The 19,230-nt window shown below is 47.2% G+C and overlaps 1 protein-coding gene across 44 annotated transcripts in view; it reads left to right on the plus strand.

The window, feature by feature from the left end:
- Kalrn (kalirin, RhoGEF kinase) overlaps window positions 1–19,230 on the plus strand; it is a 606,323-nt gene that overhangs the window by 178,660 nt on the left and 408,433 nt on the right. For all 44 annotated transcript variants that reach the window (XM_087576981.1, XM_087576985.1, XM_087576993.1 and 41 more), the window contains 1 exon segment: window positions 5,840–5,954. In XM_087576981.1, coding sequence (XP_087433107.1) covers window positions 5,840–5,954 — 115 coding nt within the window.

The raw sequence follows: 19,230 nt of genomic DNA on the forward strand, positions 1-19,230 counted from the left end.
TCCAGACACAGCTCACAACCCTGCAGCCTGACTTGCTCTCTCTGGGGGGGCCACTGGGGCACCCTGAGAGGTTCCAGTAGGAGGAGTGTATCTACCTCACGTGTTCCCCAGGGTTTCATGTTGTTTCTTAGTGGGTCCACAAACAGGAGGGGGTTTTGTTGTTTGTTTGTTTTGTTGTGGTTGTTGTTTGTGGGCATTGTTTGGTTTTGTTGTTGTTGCTTGGTTTGGATTCTCGTTTGCTTTCTTAGCAAATGGAAACAAAAGTGTCTGTATTCTCAAGTTTTGTTCCTGGTTTGTTTTATTTGTTTTGTGAACTCCCAAATATTTATTCCTCATGGCACTCCCAGCCTATCCTATGCACCTGGGCCTCTCGACATCTCATTTGGTATTAGGGATCTTCAGCCTTCTGGCCAGCTACACTTCTTGTAAACAGTTCACTTGGACCCAGCCACACATGCTTTATTAGGTAGAGTGTATATTTCCCATGATGTCACACACTTGGTGACTGAATTGGATTCCTTCTTGGTCAGAACTTGGCAGATCCTGATCCTGGGCTGGGTGCTGACAGTAGGAGCTATACAGAGAGTAACTATGGTGTACACCTTGTAGACAGAGCCTTTGTTTCTTAGGTTTTTTGGTCTGAATGACTAGCTGTGGAGCCATGGGCTGTGAGTGAGCTTGCTTCCGTAGTAGGGTAACTCACTCCATAGGCCCTGCTGGCTCAGCTCATGTACAGCAACTACCACAGAAGGAAAGGAGAGGAGGGGAGGTCCTCTGTAGGAAGGGAAACCATATTTGAGCTGTCTCTGCCTTACCAGAGAAGGGAGAACAGCAAGTCTGTGTGGCATGGGAGGTGAGGCAGACATGTGCTAGGTACACAGGAACCTTTGTAAGATACTGTGTGTATTCTGTAACAGTGGGTGGACTGGTATTCTCTCGCAATTGTTGCTGTTGAAACAACTGAGATCCAGAGGCTGCCTTGCCCTGTTTGTGTCATGGGGTGAGCCCTTCGTCACTAAAGATTTAGAGGCATAGTAGAACAGCCTTGCGGTGTGATTCTAGCACAGAGGCATGTATGTGACAAAGTAAACTAGGATTTGCAGTGCCTACTGAACTCTGAAAAGACCCCGTAGGGACGTCCTGGTGGTCTCTGTGCATCCATTTGCCTTGGGCCCCACAGTCTTGATCCCTAGAACAGGTTTACAATCCACTTCCTTCTGTTGTATGGCCCTTTGTTAAGATGGCGGTGTCAGTGTCATTCCTATCCCTTGGATGTCCTGCTGATGCCTCTGTTAATCTCATGACAGATGTTTTCCTTCCCAATCTTTCTCATACCTGCCAGCTTGAGCCTCTCCTCTCCTTCACAAGCTATATTCCACTCCCCCTCCTCCAGAAGCTCTTTTAGACCTAGCCTATCTTTTCTGACACCATCTTGTTCTGCATCCATTCAGGGACTATGAAGACAGATATAATATGTTCTGATATGGGGACCCTTGTTTCATTGTTAGTGGCTTGCTTTCCTATGTAGGTCAATTGGATGTGAATGGGGACAAGTCAGGCCTAGGACAGAGGTAGGGCATTGACCTTATTGAACTCATGGAGGTCGTTTGCCAGAAAGGCAGTCAGGGATAAGGAAGGTAGGAACTGGCAGTGTGCCGCTCACTGCTATACTCTGGAATGAGCCAAGCCTGACTCATCTATGCTTGCCCGGTCAGGAGCTTCTAAGCTTAGGGAACATTGCCCTCAGTGCCTGGGAAGGACACTGAAGGTGATTGGGAGATAATGATTGACTACATTCCAAGAAAGAAAGCAGAAACTGATTTCCCTATTCTATACACGCCGAGTCAGGAAACACAACACAAAAATAGAATCAAGCAGAGAAATCCTGAGTTAAATAATGCAGTGTGGCAGACACATTTCATTCTGAGAGCAAAGCCAGGAGCATGGTAGGCAGAGAAACGGACCATTTGCTGCACCCGCCCTCCTCTGCCAGCATCTTGCCTCTGCCCAGGTAAAATAAAGCATGTTACCATGACAACGGACATCTGGAATAGTCTGGGACAGCCCAACCACTTCTGCAGGCGGGCATGTGGGTGTGTGACAGTGGCTGTTTCTGTCCCTTGGTGCCTCTGTTGTCTTAGTCCTGCTCCATTGTGTTCTATGGTTCGCAGCCCCGGGGTTCTGGCCTCCCACTCACAGCACCCCATCCCTTCTTTCTGCCTAGCCCTCCTACATGGGACCCACTATATCCCTAGGATCCTCACACGCTTACACCCTGCCTCTGGCCACCTTCTGGTGATACCTCGATGCTACTGGGGACAACCTTTTGTACTCTGGGCCTCAGGGTTTCAGAGTATGTTCCTTAGATGATCTTTGAAACTGAGGAGAGAAGTTTGGGGATGGCTGAATCTTAAAGTCCTCCCACCCTCGACTTGGACCATCCATCAAAGCATGTTAACATTTAACTCTGTAAAAATCCTACAATAACCAACTTTCTCTAGTCTAACGTGGCATTTCCAACTACAAAATAACCTTATTCCCTTTGAGGGGGGAAAAAAAAAACTCCTGTGAATCCGTTAAAACCGTGCAGAGAGCTGTGCTATTGTTATGTGAATCCAACTTTCCGTACGCTTCCTGAGATCTGTCTCCCTCCTACGCCACATCCATCTGCTGCCCGAACTGGAGCTTGCTGCCTCCCGAGAGTGTGAGGCCTCCCTACTTTTAGTCAATGAAACATCAACGTCTCTCACTTTGGGCCTTCCTCCTTCCTCAGCCCTTGCTTTCCTGTCTACACAGAAGGAGAGCGGTTGGCATTTCTAGAAGGCACAACCCCCTCCCATTCCCCACATCCTTATCCTGTAGCTCCTACCACCGAAGCCTTGCACAGGTAGCTAAAGGCCGAGAACTTGCTGCACAAGTCGTTGGTTCTATTGAAGACGTGCATCTGTGATGCTTGTAATATGTCCGTGTTTCCTCTCTCATATGTTCAGCAACCTTGGGGTGCCATGCTCCATCTCTGCTGATCTCCTCAGGCCAATAGTGTGTTGGTTATTATCAGTGATCCGCCTTAGTGGATAGTCAGCCTCTGGACACCAGGGTCTTAAGTCTGTTTCTCCTGTGGTCAGCCATGATTTTGACCTCTGATATATCATCTGTAGCCTTGTTCTCCTGCCTTTGACATGTTTGGTTGACAGGATAGATGGCAGAGGGCCCATCCTCTTGGGATCGCCTGGTGTAGCAGAGCAGACCTCACCCTCCCCTGCTCCTCCTAGGCACATTCTTCCCCAGCTCTACTCTGCCATCACAGAATGGGGCCCGGACAGACGCTGTCTCTCAGCATCTATCTTTGAAGCCCTTTTTGTCCCCATTCCTATGGAATGGTTTCTACTGGCAATGGTTGTGTGGCCTTGACCTCATTAGCCTACCTTGGCCTTGACAGGTGGTGTCGGTCTCTCATTTTGCTCTGAGGCAGGCTGAGCTAGCCTCCTCCGTGACTTTATTTTCTTCTCCCTCCTGGGTTCTGCAACGTGCCTTAGAAAGACTATCATCTGAGTGCTGGGTCCTTCGTCTTGTACCCTGTGAGGCCTCATGCCATCCATTGACCCGGCTTCCCAGCGTAATGCTGCTCTTCCTCTGCACTTCCTCCTCTTCTTTACTCTGGGATTTTGTTTTCCATTCTGAAAAAAGACAAGTTCGACGCCACCTCCCTTTCTGGCCTCTTGATCCACACAAGAGAGACACCTTTGGAGACAAAAGAGGCAATTTCCCACCTTTGAAGGCTCCTTACATACTCAGAACCTTACTTCGTGCTGTGCGTGGTTCTGTAACTCTTATCAATCACTCTCTCTGCTCGCCCTCTGCCCATGCAAGTCTCTGTTCCTCAGGGTCCCCTAGCCCTAGATATATGGTTATCCATGGAAGGTCAAAGAGAAAGTTAGCAGTTGTGACAGACAGATACAACACACACATACACACACACACACACACACACACACACACACACACACACACACAAATGCTTACAGTGTTGAGATCAACGCTAGCAGAGAAGGATGTCTGAGAGCCTCCAGTTTCTGAGAATTTGTCTGTCTAACCCTTCTGTTTCCTTGAATCACAGTTGGGAGATAAGGACTCTCTCCTCCCAAGGCAGATGATATGAAGGTGGTTGTCGATGCAGAAAGCCAGGACTGAGAATATGAAAGGTCTAGAGTTGGAAAGTCTGTGGCTCATCTCTGTATCTGCACAAAGCCTCTGGAGAGGGAACTAGATGCTGATCATGCTTGGTGGTTTGATTTTGTTTAATCCTCTCTCGCCTGCAGCCTCCCCAGTCATCTTTGTGTGGTGTGGTGTGACTTGTTGTGGTGTGGCATGGTGTGTGTGTGTGTGTGTGTGTGTGTGTGTGTGTGTGTGTATGATTGCATGTGTGAATACATGAATGTGAGAATGCATGTATGTGTTTCCTCAATTACTCTCCACCTTGTTTTTTGAGACATGGGCCTTTATCTCAGCTAGCTCACTGACTGGCTACACTAGCTAGCCATCAAACATCTGCCTTTCTCTGTCTCTCAAGTGCTAAGGTCATAGATATACAATGTCATGTCCCAATTTTATGTGGGTGCTGGGGAATGTAATCTTAAGTCTTCACCTGTGTACAGTGGGTACTTTTTTCATGGAGTCACCTACCCGGTGTCCTTCCTCTGCAGCCTCCTCCTCCTTGGTGGTATTCTGGATTCACTGTTTACCACCACCTCCCCACCCTCACCCCCCTCACACACACACACTCAACACCTGTGTGCTCTATGATCAGAGGGAAGCATTCTGCCTGAGCTCACACAGAGGGGTCCTGGTCTGCTCAGTCATGTAGGAGATAGTGAGCTAACATAGACTTCTTCCTAGGGTTGCTACGGTACTACGCCTATGTGCCCCCTATCTTTCTCCCATTAAATCCCCTTTTGGTGTGCACCATGGAGATGACGTGGCTTCTTGAGATGCACTGTGACCATTATACAGAGATGGGTGGCCATCCAACAACCCCTGAGAAACTTGGTCTGCTATGTAATTTTAGTGTCTGTTAATGAATGAATTTTAACATCATAAGAGCAGAGAAAGAGCGTGGAAAGCAGAGGATATAGCCATGGCTACCTCAAATCCTGTCCTAGTAAAACAGTGGCCGCCATCTTGGTTCACTCCTCCCAGCTATTTTTTTTTTTTACATACAGTTTTTAGTAAGACCCTAAGCATGCATGCTTCTAATGAGATTGATGTGCTTCTTCATTGGATGTGATGCTTGGCACCTCAGGCAACCAGTGGGTAGAGCTGGCCTCTGGGCTATGTAGAGAGTCCTCAGTGTTATCTTACTGAGTCTGTAAACCTCCTGGCAGTGCTGTCCAGAGGGATGGTCTGAGGCCTCTCTTGTCATCAGCTCCTGGAGAATAATCCCACACCACTGGAGTCTGCAAAGAGAAGTGGCTGGGGGTTGAATTTCCAAGGCAAAGCATTTTGGCTCAGCTTGTTTTCTCACCAAGGACAGCTCCAACCACCTTCTTGTCATCTCCTATGTGCCAAGCTTCTTTTCCATGTACCTCCTCCTGCTGTCTGAGAAGTCTTTGCAATAACTCTGCAGTGTGCCCATCATGGTTTTAGTAATCTCTAGACAAGGCAGCAGAGATGTGCCCAACGTCATACACCTTACCTTCATGTAGCTCCTCCCTGCTAAGAAGCGGTGACCAGTTTCTCAGGCACTTGCCCGCCTGTTCTTTTGACATTTTGTAACACTGTTTTTCATCTGTAGCTGACTTTCCTGACGCTTTCTTAAACTACCCACTCTCGTTCCCTCCAGGGGGTCGTGATAAGCGAGGTGGACCCATCCTGACCTTCCCTGCCCGAAGCAATCATGACAGAATAAGACAGGAAGACCTACGGAAACTCGTGACGTATTTGGCCAGTGTGCCAAGGTAAGGTGAAGGGGAATTGTCTGCAGGGAGGGGGAGTTGATGCCAGTGAACTGAGACAGCCACTGAGCCTGCCGGAGGCCCTTGGATTGGGTTCTAATTGTTCTGGAATATCACCAACCATTGTTTACTGCATTCCCTTGGTTCCTGCTGGGATTCATCTGGAAGTGGTAACTGTGGGCAGAGGTGAGAATCCCACCCAGGCTTCGAGGGTTGGTGTGGAGCCCACAGCAGGAGATAGCTTGGCCTGGTCTAGAAGAATGGGAAGCTGCTGGTTACTTCCATGAAAACTTCTGCCTATCCCATTCTGGCTTACCTAATGGCTACTTCTAGAGTCTTTCCACAGCCCTTGGAATTCGGGGCAAGTAACTTCTCTCACGTTGCTAATCTGGAAGTAGGGCATGGATCAATGCCAGTCCCATTAGAAGCAGGGTAACATTGCAGAAGATCTGCTATCAGGGACAGCAAGTGAGTCCCACTTCATATACGTTAACCGCACACATGTAAAAGATACACGTGACACACGTGAGGTATTAGGTTTCACTGATGGAGAGACTGAAGGGTGTAAATGGCTCTTCCAGGTCAAAGGATGATAATGAAGGAAAGGCTGGGAAACACACTCAAGGCCACACCAGAGGTAGCCGATAGAGAATGAGCCATAGACATGGTTTGTGTGTTGAGAAGGAAAGGAAGAACCTTTTGACTAGTTGGAATGCAAGACCCAGAAGAGCCCTTGAAGAGCAGCATGAGCAAATGTGTATGGAATTTTAAGTATGTATTTAGGGATTGGGCTGACACCGGATGTGAGTGGCTCTCCGGGAAGCTGCAGAGCTTGCCGGGGACATGACCCTCCTGACTGCGGCATTGGCACTCCTCCATGACGCTCAGTACTCTTGGTCTCTTAGCTGAGTGGGTGGGTGCCTATGGAACGTTGGCTGTGGAAGATAAGACGACTCGCCTCGGGCTCTCAGAACTTTCATCTTATGGGATAATTAGTAAATTAGGCGGATGAGCTATAAATTCTGCTCGTCTTTGCAAGGAGACCTCGGATATTTTTGAATATGCTGATTAGGTTCTCTTCCCAGGGCAGGTGTCAAGTGAGGCAAGCGGTGGCTTCTGGAGAGCTCCAGGGCAGGAAGCATGAAGGGATGGGTGGATGCTGATGGGCAGGTGGTGAAAGGAGTTTGAGGAGCAGCATCATATGCTAAAACATGCGTGGAATGGAATGGGCAGCCCCGGAGAGCTCCAGGCAGAAGACTGCAAATAAGCAGATATAGAAGAGGGTTTTTTTTTTTTTTTCTTTTTTTGGATGATATCCACTGGGGTCTTAAGCTTCAGTAAAATAAGTTGGATTATACCCGAGGAACTTTTAAAATGTGAGTGAATGAGGGTAAGGTAGAATAAAGAGTCTGGAGGTCTTTAAAAAAAAAAGTTCCTGTCTGACTCAGAGCAAGGAAATGTTCCAAATAACCCATGATTGTGCTGTATGGTTTGGTACTTTAGCCTTGTTGGGGCTAAGCAGCTTTAAAAAGTGCTTTCCCCAAGTGTGCTAGTAGCTGTGAAACAAGACACTCCCTGAAGCTATCTACCTGAGGGATTGTTGTGGGAATTCATGACAGACTCTCACTTCTTTCAGAGCCAAAAACTAGAATCCCTGGCGACGTGAAGGATGTGTTTTTCTTCCCTCAGTGCTCATGGCAAGCCCGCATCCGAGACAGACCCATTCCATCTTGAGAATAAAAGCACAGGAGTTAGAAGAACACACTTCCTTCATTCTGACTTGTTAAGCAGAGACTGGGACAAAATGGATTGGAAGCAGTTAAGAAAGGGAAAGATGGTTGGGGATTTGGCTCAGTGGTAGAGCGCTTGCCTAGCAAGTGCAAGGCCCTGGGTTCAGTCCCCAGCTCCGAAAAAAAGAAAGGAAAAAAAAAACCAAACAAACAAGATAATAAATAAAAATTTAAAAAAAAAAGAAAGGGAAAGATTTCTGAAGGGTAAGAAAGTAAATAAATAAAATAAAACTCAAGAGGGACTGAGGGGAACGTGGTCTGTGAGGGGCATAGTACACACTGTTCTCTGCTTCCCGGCATGGCAGCTTGTGTCACACACACACACACACACACACACACACACACACCACTGTCAGTGCCACCACCACCACCCCCAGCACACACAGGCTCTTCCCAGCTTCCCATGGGTGGGAGGCAGGAAGGCTGTTGTTACCTTCAGTAGCGAGAATTGTCTGTGGTCCCTTGCCTCCCTCCATGAGAACTCATATTCACTGGAATTGTGAGTGCCAGTGCACCCAACCACCTAGTCCTGCCCACTAGTCATTTCCTAATCATGTTGGAAGGGCGCTCACATGCCATCCATCACTCGTGGGAACAGAATCCGCAGTAGAATTGTGCTAAAGGCAGTGAGCTGTGGTAAGAAAACTCAGAACTTGGGTGTGCTACTCCCCTGCCTAGTCTGTGTTTGGGAGTGAAACGAAGCTAGATTAGGTGGATGATTCTGATGAAAAGAAATTACTGATCCTGGATCACACTTCGAGATGTTGAAAGAATGGATTTCAGTTTGGAGATGTTCACTACAGGCTGGTGTGCTCAAGTCTGTAGGTGACATTCGATATTCATTTATTCTTGCCTTTATCAATTGTTTATCAAAATCTGGTTCGTCCATATACCAGGCAGATTCGTGGTGAGCAAGAAGAGACACATTGAGGAAAGTAGGAGACACCTGGATGGTTCTCTACATAACCCAAACTGGTCACAGTAAAGGACAGTACAGATGTAACTGTGCTTGAACCCAGGCCTGGACCAGCTAACAGAAGGACAACTGAAAGGCAGAAGGATCTTGGATTCTAAGGGACCGTCCTGTTTAGAGAAGATGATTGACAGAAGTCGTGGTGATTAGACATAAATAGTAGTGCGCCTGCTGGGCAGGGATGCCCTGTCTGGACCGCTGCATTCAACTCTGAGGTACCACGAGCCGTAGTCTCACACACCAGGCACGGTACGGTCAGAGTGACTGCATCCACTGATGGAAGAAGAGGAACAACCCCTGACTTCAGAGGCCAGGGGTGCGGCCATTAAGGGGCAGGATCTGGATAACTTACTCTTTCCCTCTGGTGCACCCCTAGTACGAGGTAGGGATCAGAGCTCAGATGAACAACCTGTCCACTTGAGAGCAGACATCTCTGGTCAGGGCACTGGACACTGCACAGTTTTCCACTAGGAATGCTGTAAAGAACTGTCCCGTTAGATCAGACATAGGAGTGTGTTTCTTAGTCTCCTTCCTGTCCTCAGTTCTAGGTTGCTTTGATATTGGAAAACATAGACCCCCATAAAATCCAGGCCCTCAAACCAGCAGATACATCCTTCTCTGTCTCCCTAAAGGACTCATTGTCTGGCATCTTGTCTGTATGTCCACTCCCGACAGAACTGCTTTGTGGTCTCCTAAGACTCTTGGTGAGACTTTTGGGGCGTCCCCTGGGGCCTGAGATCATGCAAGGGTGTCATAGTTCACACCAGTTCTCTTACTCTTGCCGGGTCCATCTTAACTTGAGCTGAGGCCTTTTCTCATCTTGCTTCTGTTGAGTTTGGACATCCACACCCCAAGTCTCTTCTCAGCACCTTGTTCTGAGAGATCATAGGTCGAGAAAAGACCTTAAAAGTCTTTCCTTCCACTCACTCATGAGCCAGGCCCTAGACGGGAATCGTAGCACGCTGTCATGGCGTCTCTCTCACTGTTAGCTGTCTGCACTTACCTAATCTTTATTGTCCTTCCGGTCTGCTATCTGCTTGTAGTTACTCAGGTGCACAAGGAGCGGAAAGGAAAATCTCAGATACGATCAGCGGGCAAACAGCCCTCAAAATCGAGAGATCGGGCTGGAACTGCACACCAGGAGTAAGCAGATGTCCAGGCACTGTCCGCAGTGTGGACATCTCGGCTGGGAGCCGAGCTTGAGGTAGCGAGTGAGGGTTGTTTCTGTCACAGCAGCTTGCTCCTTTTCATCATCTCTGCTATCTAGCTTTGTCACAATCATCTGCTTGCTGCTCCTAAGGCACCAAGTGCTGTACCTTCTATCAACTCGGCTATTAGAAATTCTGCCAAGATGCTGAGTGTTCTGTCAAGGAACGCAAGTGTCACATCAGCCAGGAGAGATGACAAGAAATTAGGATGGGTTATTCTTTAATGCCAGTCAAACCAAGGTGCCTTTATTTGTGGCTTATTGTTTGATAATATTTGCATCTCTTCTACTGACTCTAGCAAAAGATAAATGGGGCTTAACGCCAGAACTGTCTTGGTGCTGCGTCGCTGAAAAAAAAATCAAAATAAGCAGAAAGGGCCAGAAAGACAGCTAGAGGAAGAGGTGGGAGGGCTGCAAAGGTTTCCTCCTGCAGTTTTTAACACAAGTAACACTTCTATCTGAAGTGTTACCACCTAAAGCCATTCATTGTTGGGACCTGTGAGGGAGCTGTTGGTGCCCCGCCCTTTGTTATGGGACTACCAATTAAAGGAAGGTACAGGGAGAAATCAAAGTGAAGCATGGGCCAGTAACAGGACCAGTAAGATCAGCAGACCACTATTTATGCTTGCATTTGCCTAAAAATTACATTTTAAAAGGCCCCTTAGACATATTTGGTTGCCTGTGTGGAAGGTTTGTCGTTTTGTTCATTGCAGTTTTCACATTTCACACACATTTCTCAGTTAAGTGTCCTTTTGTCACATCAGTCCTGAAGAGCAAATAGTTTTCTATTAAGCGGCCAAGGTACATAAAACCCCAGCGGTAACTGCTGTGGTTAGTTATAACTTTCCTTAGAGTCATGGCAACCTTTGCAGAAGAGGGTGAAGCAGTTTCGTATACACAGCTTCAGGTCTCCTCTCCAATGCTTGCTGTCAAGAAACACATGGCCGAAGCCTGGGTTGTTTCAGGAGACTTTGAGGGACAGATTATACAGGTGTGAGGATTGGGGAAACCACAGATTTGAAACAGCAGCTAGGGCAATGAGTCTTTCTAGGCAGGGCTTGGGAGGATCAGAAAGGCTCCAAAGATGAGCTGTGGGTTTGGGAGAGAGATACCACTGCCACCCTGGTGGGAAGGGAACAGGGACTTGATATCATGACCTTATTCTTCCCTCCTGCTTGCTTTTGACTGAGTTCTCCCAAAAGATGGTCACTAATGTCATTGATATGGGTTAGCATTTTAAGACCTTGCATCGTGTGGGGTGGGCTTTTAGGGGTGCTGATGGAAGATATTCAGTGTATGGTGAGACAGGGGCATGCTATTTCCACATTTCTTACTCTAGTATTCTAATATTTAATTTATAAAGGTGTCATGAAGGAATCTTTTAGTCTCTCAATAGCCATTGGTTTCTCCCCCTAAGGAGGTATTAGTAGTAATAATAAGATAGTTATATGTACAATACACAGCAATATACGCTATCTAAAACAATAGATATAAAGAACATGAGAGTTTCAAAGCATGGTAGTGAGAGAAGCAGTTCATACTAGCCCCAACTTGAGAGGCTGACCATGACTTCCAGTCCTGCTGCCTATAGCTGTCTTGCCTTCCCGCATGGCCCCAGGAACAGCCACTGTTTGGAGCATCGTGTTTATGTTTCTCTCATAGACTATCTCGCTTCACATGGTCTGGGACTCAGCAAAGTGACAGTGATCCCATCATAGCCAGGTTTCTGTGAGTGGCTCTCCAGACTTAGAGTAATAGACCACACCAGGGAAGAAACTTCAACTCTTAACACTGAGTGAAAACGAAAACTTTTGACTCTGGGGGCTCATAACAAAATTATTAATAGAAGATTAATGGGGTCCTAAAGTGTCTCTTGAGAAGTTCCTCTTAGTTAATTCAAACAAGGGAAATCAATCCTGATTCCTTTTGTCAGTGCTTTGAAGAGGTGCTATAATTGATGTCGATATCAAAGGATCAGTGAAATTCTTTTCAATTCATCGATTGCTCGGAAGTCAGTAAGGGCTGCCAAGGGCTGCCATGGTGCAGGGGGTGGATTAGATCTTCCTTCTGTGGCCTGGCAGAGTCTGGCGGGCACATCGGCATGAGCAGCACCTATAGGTGCTGGGTGCAGAGCTGGCTCAGGGCTGTGGTGTGCAGCATGGCACCGGCAGTGTTGTTGTCTTGGAGTCAGGATGGGGTTTTACAAGGCTGTGCTCCAAGCACCAGGAGACTCTGGCTTTGAATTCCGGGGGTGATGGGCAGCCCAGGCAAAGCAAAGGGCTCAGGGCAAGGGGGAAGTGAGGCAGGGAAGGTCAGAGGTCCGATTAAGTTTCAAAAACCTAGGAGGATAGAAACATAAAGACTTTGAGGGGTAGCAGAAAGGAATTCCACAGGTCCAGTCAAGAAGTTTTGCTGACTTAATCATAAGAGGGAAGTTACCTACTCTTACACAATTTGATATGCCATGTCTGGTTGATATCCCTGGGAGGCCTGCCCTTTTCTAAAGAGAAATGCAGGAGTGGATTGGGGGAAGAGGGAAGCTGTGGGGTGTATTGGGGGTGGGGGTGCCTGGGAGGAGAGGAGGGAGGGGAACCCGCAGTTAGGATGTAATATAAGGCAGAATAATTTTTTTGTAAAAGAAGTTTTGCTGACAGTCATTCGTAAGGAGAAGGATGATTAAAGTTCAGTTTTGAGATTGACTTTGGCAGCTGAGCAGAGGCTGGAATGGAGGAGGCTGGGGCATGCACAGCTGTATCCATGCAGAGGAAGAATGACAACGATGGCTGGCACTTCCTGGGTACTTCCTAGATCTGCTCCAGGTCCTGCTAGGACTCTACAAACACTGACTCAATTCCCATAGCTCTCGGAGGTAATGTTGTTGTTATTCCCATTTCACTTATTGGCAAACTGAGGCCAGGAAAGGTTAAATGACTTGCCCATGAAGTCATAGCCAGTGTAAATTCAAAACTAGATGGTCTCTACCATCAAAGCTTATGGTTTTTTCCCCCCTTTTTGTTTACTCTCCTCTCATATATTACATCCTGACTGCAGTTTCATTTCCCCTCTCCTCCCCTACCCTCACTCTCTCCCCTCCACCTCTGCTTTCACTCAGATTCACCCCCCTCTCCTCCTCCCCTCAGAAAAGAGCAGCCTTCCAGGGACATCAACCAAATATTGTATAACAAGCTATAAGACCAGGCACATAATCCCCCATCAAGGCTGGATGAGGCAACCCAGAAGGAGGAAAAGAGTCCCAAAGGCAGACAACAGAGTCAGAGACAGCCCTGCTCCCACTGTTAGGAATCGCACATGAACACCAGGCCGTACAACCATAACATATATGCAGAGGACCTATGTCAGACCATACAGGCTTCCTGATCTCTGTGACTCCACTTGAGTCCTGGTCAGTTGATTCTATGAGTGGTGTTCTTGTCACATCATTGACCTCTCTGACCTCTCCAATTCTTCCTCTCTATTTTCCTCAGGACACCCCAAGCTCTGCCCAGTATTTGCCTATGGGTCTCAGCATCTGTTCCCTTCAGTTGCTGGATGAAGTTTTCCTCTCTGATGATGGTTACACGAGGCTTCGTTAAAGCACATTCTGTAGGCATGACAAAATGTACTTTGTGGCTGGGTTGGTGTCCCAATCCCTCTACTTGAAGGTGTACCTGGTTACAGAGGATGACTGGCGCAGTGCCCCCTATTACCAGGAGTCTTCGCTAGGGTCACCCTCATAGATTCTTTGGAGTTTCCATTGCTCTAGGTTTCTACCTCACCCTCAAAATGCCCCCTAATTCCAGCTGTCTCGCCCAGCATTCTCTCCTTCCGGTCCTGCTACAGCTGCTCCTTCCTGCTCCCATCCCACTCACTCCCAGTCTGCCCATGATGTCTGTTCTGTTTCCCCTTACCAGGGAGATCCTCGCATTCCCCCTCAAGCCCCCTTGCTACTTAACCTCCCTGAGTCTGTGGGCTGTGGCTCAGTTATCCTTCACCTCACAGCTAATATCCCCTTATAAGTGAGCACACACAGGGAGTCTTTCTAGGTCTGGGTTACCTCACTCAGGATGATCGTTCTATTTCCATCATCTGCCTGCCTTCCAATTTCATGTTATTCTTTTAAAAACTGAGTAGTACTCCCTTGTGTAAATATACCGCCTTTTCTTTTTACCTGTTCTTCAGTTGAGGGACATCTAGGTTGCTCCCAGCTTCTGGCTATTATAAATAAAGCCGCTATGCACATAACTGAGCATATGCCCTAGTGTTATAGTGGGGCACTATATGGTATATGTCTAGGAGTGGTATGGCTGGGTCCTGAGGTAGATCCATCCCCAATTCTCTGAGAAACCCACATATTGATTTCCAAAGTAGCAAAGCCTATGGTTTATTCATTGAAATGATAAAGAAGCCAAAGTAAAGGGCATAATGGTGGTGGTGACGGAGTGCAGGGGACTGAGCTGCATAGACAGGGATAGCCCTGAAGATGGCTAAGACTGAACTGGAAAAGAGTGGGGGGACTAAGGAGCTCGGGACGTGTGCTGATAGTGGCTCTGGCCTTCCAACCTGCTTCCTCAAAGAGTCTCTGTGGAAGCTTGGTGTAAAGGGGGCCAAGGCAGGAAACACAAGTGGGGGGGGGGTGCCACAAACCTAGGTATCTGCTGTCCAGAGCCTTGTGGCCTGAGACTTTGGGACTTTAGGACAGTTGGGGTAGGTGTCTTAGAGTTTCTCTTTCGTGTTCCAATTGCAGACAAACGAACTCGGCTTGTGTATGCTCAACTATGGAAAATGCCAGATTGTACCAGGAGATATAGGGAAAATATAAAAGCTATTAAGCCATAGGATTTTTAAGGAGCTAGCTAGAAGACTATCCATGGCAGAAGACACCCCTCCCCCCAGTGCAAATCCAGAGGGTAGGGTGAGCCCAAGGAGAGTTTCAGGCTAGCCTCCTTGATCATTTTCCTTGGGTCTGTGGTGGGTCCCTTATGCCTGTGTGTCTCTACCTTCTGCTGTCTTCTGAGGTCAGCACGCGTTTCTGGAATTAAAGGTCATTTAATCCTCAGCTTGAGGTTGGTTCCCTCCTGTGACAGTCCGCTGTCATAGGACTGTGTAGAGTCAACTGTTGCAGGGGCTGGGAAAAGAAACATGTTGTGGGGAGAAAGGGAGGCGCAGAGCAGAATACTCTGGATGCAAAGGCCGCGTTTGTGACTCCTCAGAGAAGGATAACCCAGGCCAGCAGAGACAGAAACCATTTGGTCCTGAGCTCTTCAAGCAGCAGTCCTGAGTATCCCAAGAACCAGGAAATGCCTTCAGGAGATAATCAAGGACTGAGCCCTGCATGAAAGAATCCTCCTGGAGGGGTTAGTGTGTCTGCCCCACGTGTCTTCCATGCGCCTGATAGGGAGGACATTGCCACTGACCTTGTAGAAGGAAATCATGTGCTGGGGTAGAGACAGAGTGATCTTGAGGAAAATTTTGGCCACACGTGCAAATTCTGTGGGGGCTCCCAGTTCAGAAGAGTGTCTTCTCTAGGAATGTGGGTGTGCTCATTAACCCTTTGTTCGTTCGCCTATGAACCACAATGTGCACGAGGGTTCCCCCGGGCGACACGCAGAACCACCTCAAACAGATACAGCTGGCTGCAAGCGCCAGTCCTTTATCTTGCCTTGTCATGGTCTCCCTCAAACTGGTCAAAGTTAGGGATAGAGTTATGTTCAAGTCATGATGGTAAAGCTACAGGATAAAAACATAGAGTAAGCTCATGATAGATGCTAAAGGAATGAATGTATGTGTCAAATGCTTAGCCCTCTTTTTAGACTGGGAAGATATTTCTAGTATATTTTTTATTTAAAGCATAAAAAAGGAAAGATCTGTTGGAAAGCGCTTATAACTGTACTACCTAGAGATAATGGAGTTGATGTATTGTTATGTTTCTTTCCTATGTTTTAGGACTTTTTTTAAAAAAAATAGTGAGTCATAGCATTTATTCTATTTTCACTCCGTTTTATACCACAAAATAGTCTCTTAACACGGGAAAGTTGTGTCATGGGATCTATCATATCTAAATTAACTCTAACTGGAGTGCCTTAGGGTTTCTATTGCTATGATAAAACGCCATGACCAAGAAAAGCAACTTGGGGAGGAAAGAGTTTATTTCAGCTTCTAGGTCCAATCACAATCCATTAGGAAGAAAAGTCAGAGCAGGAAATCAAGGCTGAAGCCCGGAGGCAGAGAGTAAAGCATGGGAGTCCTGCTCACCTAAGGCTTGCTCACAGCTTCCTTATATAACTCAGTACCACCTGCCCAGAGGTGGCACCGCCTGCAATGGGCTAGGCCCTCCCACATTAATCATTGATCAGGAAGATGCCCCGAGGGCTTGCCTACAAGCCAGTCTGATGGGAGAGCTTTCTCACTTGGAGCTTCCTCTTCCCAGGTGACTCTAGCGTGTGTCAAGTTGACAACTCGCTAGCTAGCGCAGTAAGACATCTAAATTATCCAAAGCACGGTTAGAACAGTCCTCAGTGGACATCATTATATATAGACCTTCATCTGCATCTCCAGTGCTTTCTTTCCATTTTTAAATTTTGAGATAATAATTGCAATATTTCCCGATTTCCTCCCTTCAAACACTCACATGTACCCCTCCCCTCTCTACTCTACTTCAAATTCATGGTCTCTTCTCTTTCTAACTATTACCATCACATACACATACACACACAGGTACACATACACACATATATATACACATACACATACACACACACAAATACACATACACACACATACACATACACATATACACACACACGTACACGTACACATACATATACACACACATATATACATACACACACACACACACATACACATTCCTAAGCATAACCTGTTCAGTCCACACAATGCTACCTGTACGTGTTCTCTAGACTGACTATTTAGCAATGGTCAGACAATTGGTGTTCGCTTCCCTGAGAAGGCGACTCCTCCAACCCCAGCTTTTCTCCGTTGCCTATAGATTCAGGTGGGTTGTTTCATTTTGTGTTGGTTTGGTTCAGTTGTTTTTTTTTGGGGGGGTGGTATAGATTTGTGGCAGTCACAGGAATCCTACAGTTAATAAGACAAATCACCCCATTGCTCTCAAGATTCCTGAATTATACTCCCAGAGCCACTCGCTTCAACTTCTGATCCTTACTTTGGCACAAGGCTGAGGTGTGTTTGATCACCACTGACCAAACATTGTCCCCACCATCGTGAAGAAAACCCGACACATTAAACACCTAGGCCTGATCCCGGCTGTGTCAAGGCTAGGGGGGTTGATCACAGGACTTGTGCTTCTGAGTCTCCCAGGAAAGGGTTTCCTTACTTATAGCATGATCCCTTAACAGAGGCCTCACGGTAGTGTTCAGAGCTGGTGTGACATATGGCAAAGGCCAGATCATATGTCCTTGGTGAGCCTTTGGAGGTTTATTCCCCCCCCTCTCTCTTTTAGCTTGTCAGCTGGCTGAATTGTCAATCCCTGCCTTGGCTCAGCAAAAGCTATCCAGCTCTCTATGCCCAGCTGAACTACAGACCTCATTTGCCCTCTGTTGGGAACGTGAGGCCTTCTGGAAGTTCATCTCTGGGCAGCTCAAATGTGGTCTTTAACAGCTCTTTTAAGCTGCTGGAGTCCATAGCTCTCCACAAGCTGATTAAGAGGCTGAAGTGTCCGTTGTAACCTTGATTGGGTAAACCTCAGTGTCAGAAGGAGTAAGACCCAGTGTATTCAAGCCTTGCTGATGTTCATGCTAGGTAATCACGGTGATTTGAATTTAGCTAGGACTCATTGGTTGGTGTGCTGGAAACAAGGGGGCTCCTTGAATACAGACGCCGAGCTTCAGCCTGGCAATAAGGGGGTTGGTTTCCTTCCTTGGCAGGTTCCAGATTTGATGCTAGTTCCCTTTCCCCATCTCAGGGACGTTTCCAGCATGTTTCTCATTCACCACTTTCCAGACTCATCACTGGTGAGGTCTTCTGCGCTGCCCTTCACTGGCGTTCAGAGTCATGTATGCTCTCTATGAGATACTGGTGCTCCTGGACACTGGTTTTATACAGAGGCTGCCTTCCTTAAAGACCTTTGGCGATTCAGGTATGCCGCCACCAAGTGGTAGGATACCTTTGCTCAGCTGCTGGGGAAATCATGGATGAGTTTTAAGAGGCTCCAAAATAGAGATGTTCTCTTCTTCGCTCATCAGATCTCGTGTTTGCCAGCTTTACTTTAATTGTTGTTTTTTTTTATTATTAAATACTAGGATTTAAGTAGCCACAGACAATTATTTGTTTGTCCACTACAAAATATGTTTGGTACAAGTGTCCTCTGAGGGATATAGTAAATACAAATAAAACAGTGTGTGTGGGAATGTCTGGCTTAGACACACATCGGCAGCTGAGACTAGGCATTTTATAATGAGGCTGGGGGTGGGGATCTGCTTAAAGAATATAGCATATATGTAATAATTCCTATCTTTCTTTTATAAAATCACATGTTGAGATGCTAGAGAAAAGCAGAGCTCGGCCACCGGCTTGTCTTCCTTTGTAGCAGAGTAGAAGTCACAGTGCCCGAGTACCATTCCCTCTCAGGACACCCACGGTCCTCGTCACCACTCTCAACAGCCAGAACTGGAGAGAAAAAGGCTTCATTTGTCTTTTCAAACCTTTCCTTCCAAATGCTGTTTTTCCTCTTTGCACTCAGAAGACAAGAACATGGGAGAAACACGGCTCCCCCGGCTTTCTTCTGTGTTGCTATCCTCTTCTGAGAGGCATGTGCCCACCATCTCATGGTGTCCAGAGCTGCCTTAGATGAGATCTGTCCCACACTTCTCCCCCATTCGTCCAGTATTGTCCAAGAAGAACAAGGACCATTGAGACTAGACAGTTTGTCACAGGTAGGAGGTCTAGTCTCTTCGTGAGATCAGATTGTCCATAGGAAATGAGCTCTTATGGGTAGGGAAGGGTTTTCAGGGTTCTTAGTACTTGTCTCTAAGTGTGCAGAGCACCAAGGTAAAAGACAACCTCACTCCTAGACTCCTCAGAGCCATTACCAGGGAGTCATGCCAGCATGAAGTCACTGGACTAAGCTTCCTTCAGGACATCCCCTGTCCCCTGTCAGATGCTGCAAGGAATCCAAGCCCTTTGCCAGGATGAAGCATGCAGATGCCTAGGGGCAGCACGAGTGGCCTGTCTCACTGAGGAGGCGCTGCTGTTTCTAAACTGAGGGAGGATGACAGCCAGTTCTCCCAGAGCCCAGACAGAGCACTCTGTCTGTCAGCGTGGTGACTCAGC

This window comes from Rattus norvegicus, chromosome 11, assembly GCF_021556685.1.
Source record: "Rattus norvegicus strain SHRSP/BbbUtx chromosome 11, alternate assembly SHRSP_T2T, whole genome shotgun sequence".
Lineage (NCBI taxonomy): Eukaryota > Metazoa > Chordata > Mammalia > Rodentia > Muridae > Rattus > Rattus norvegicus.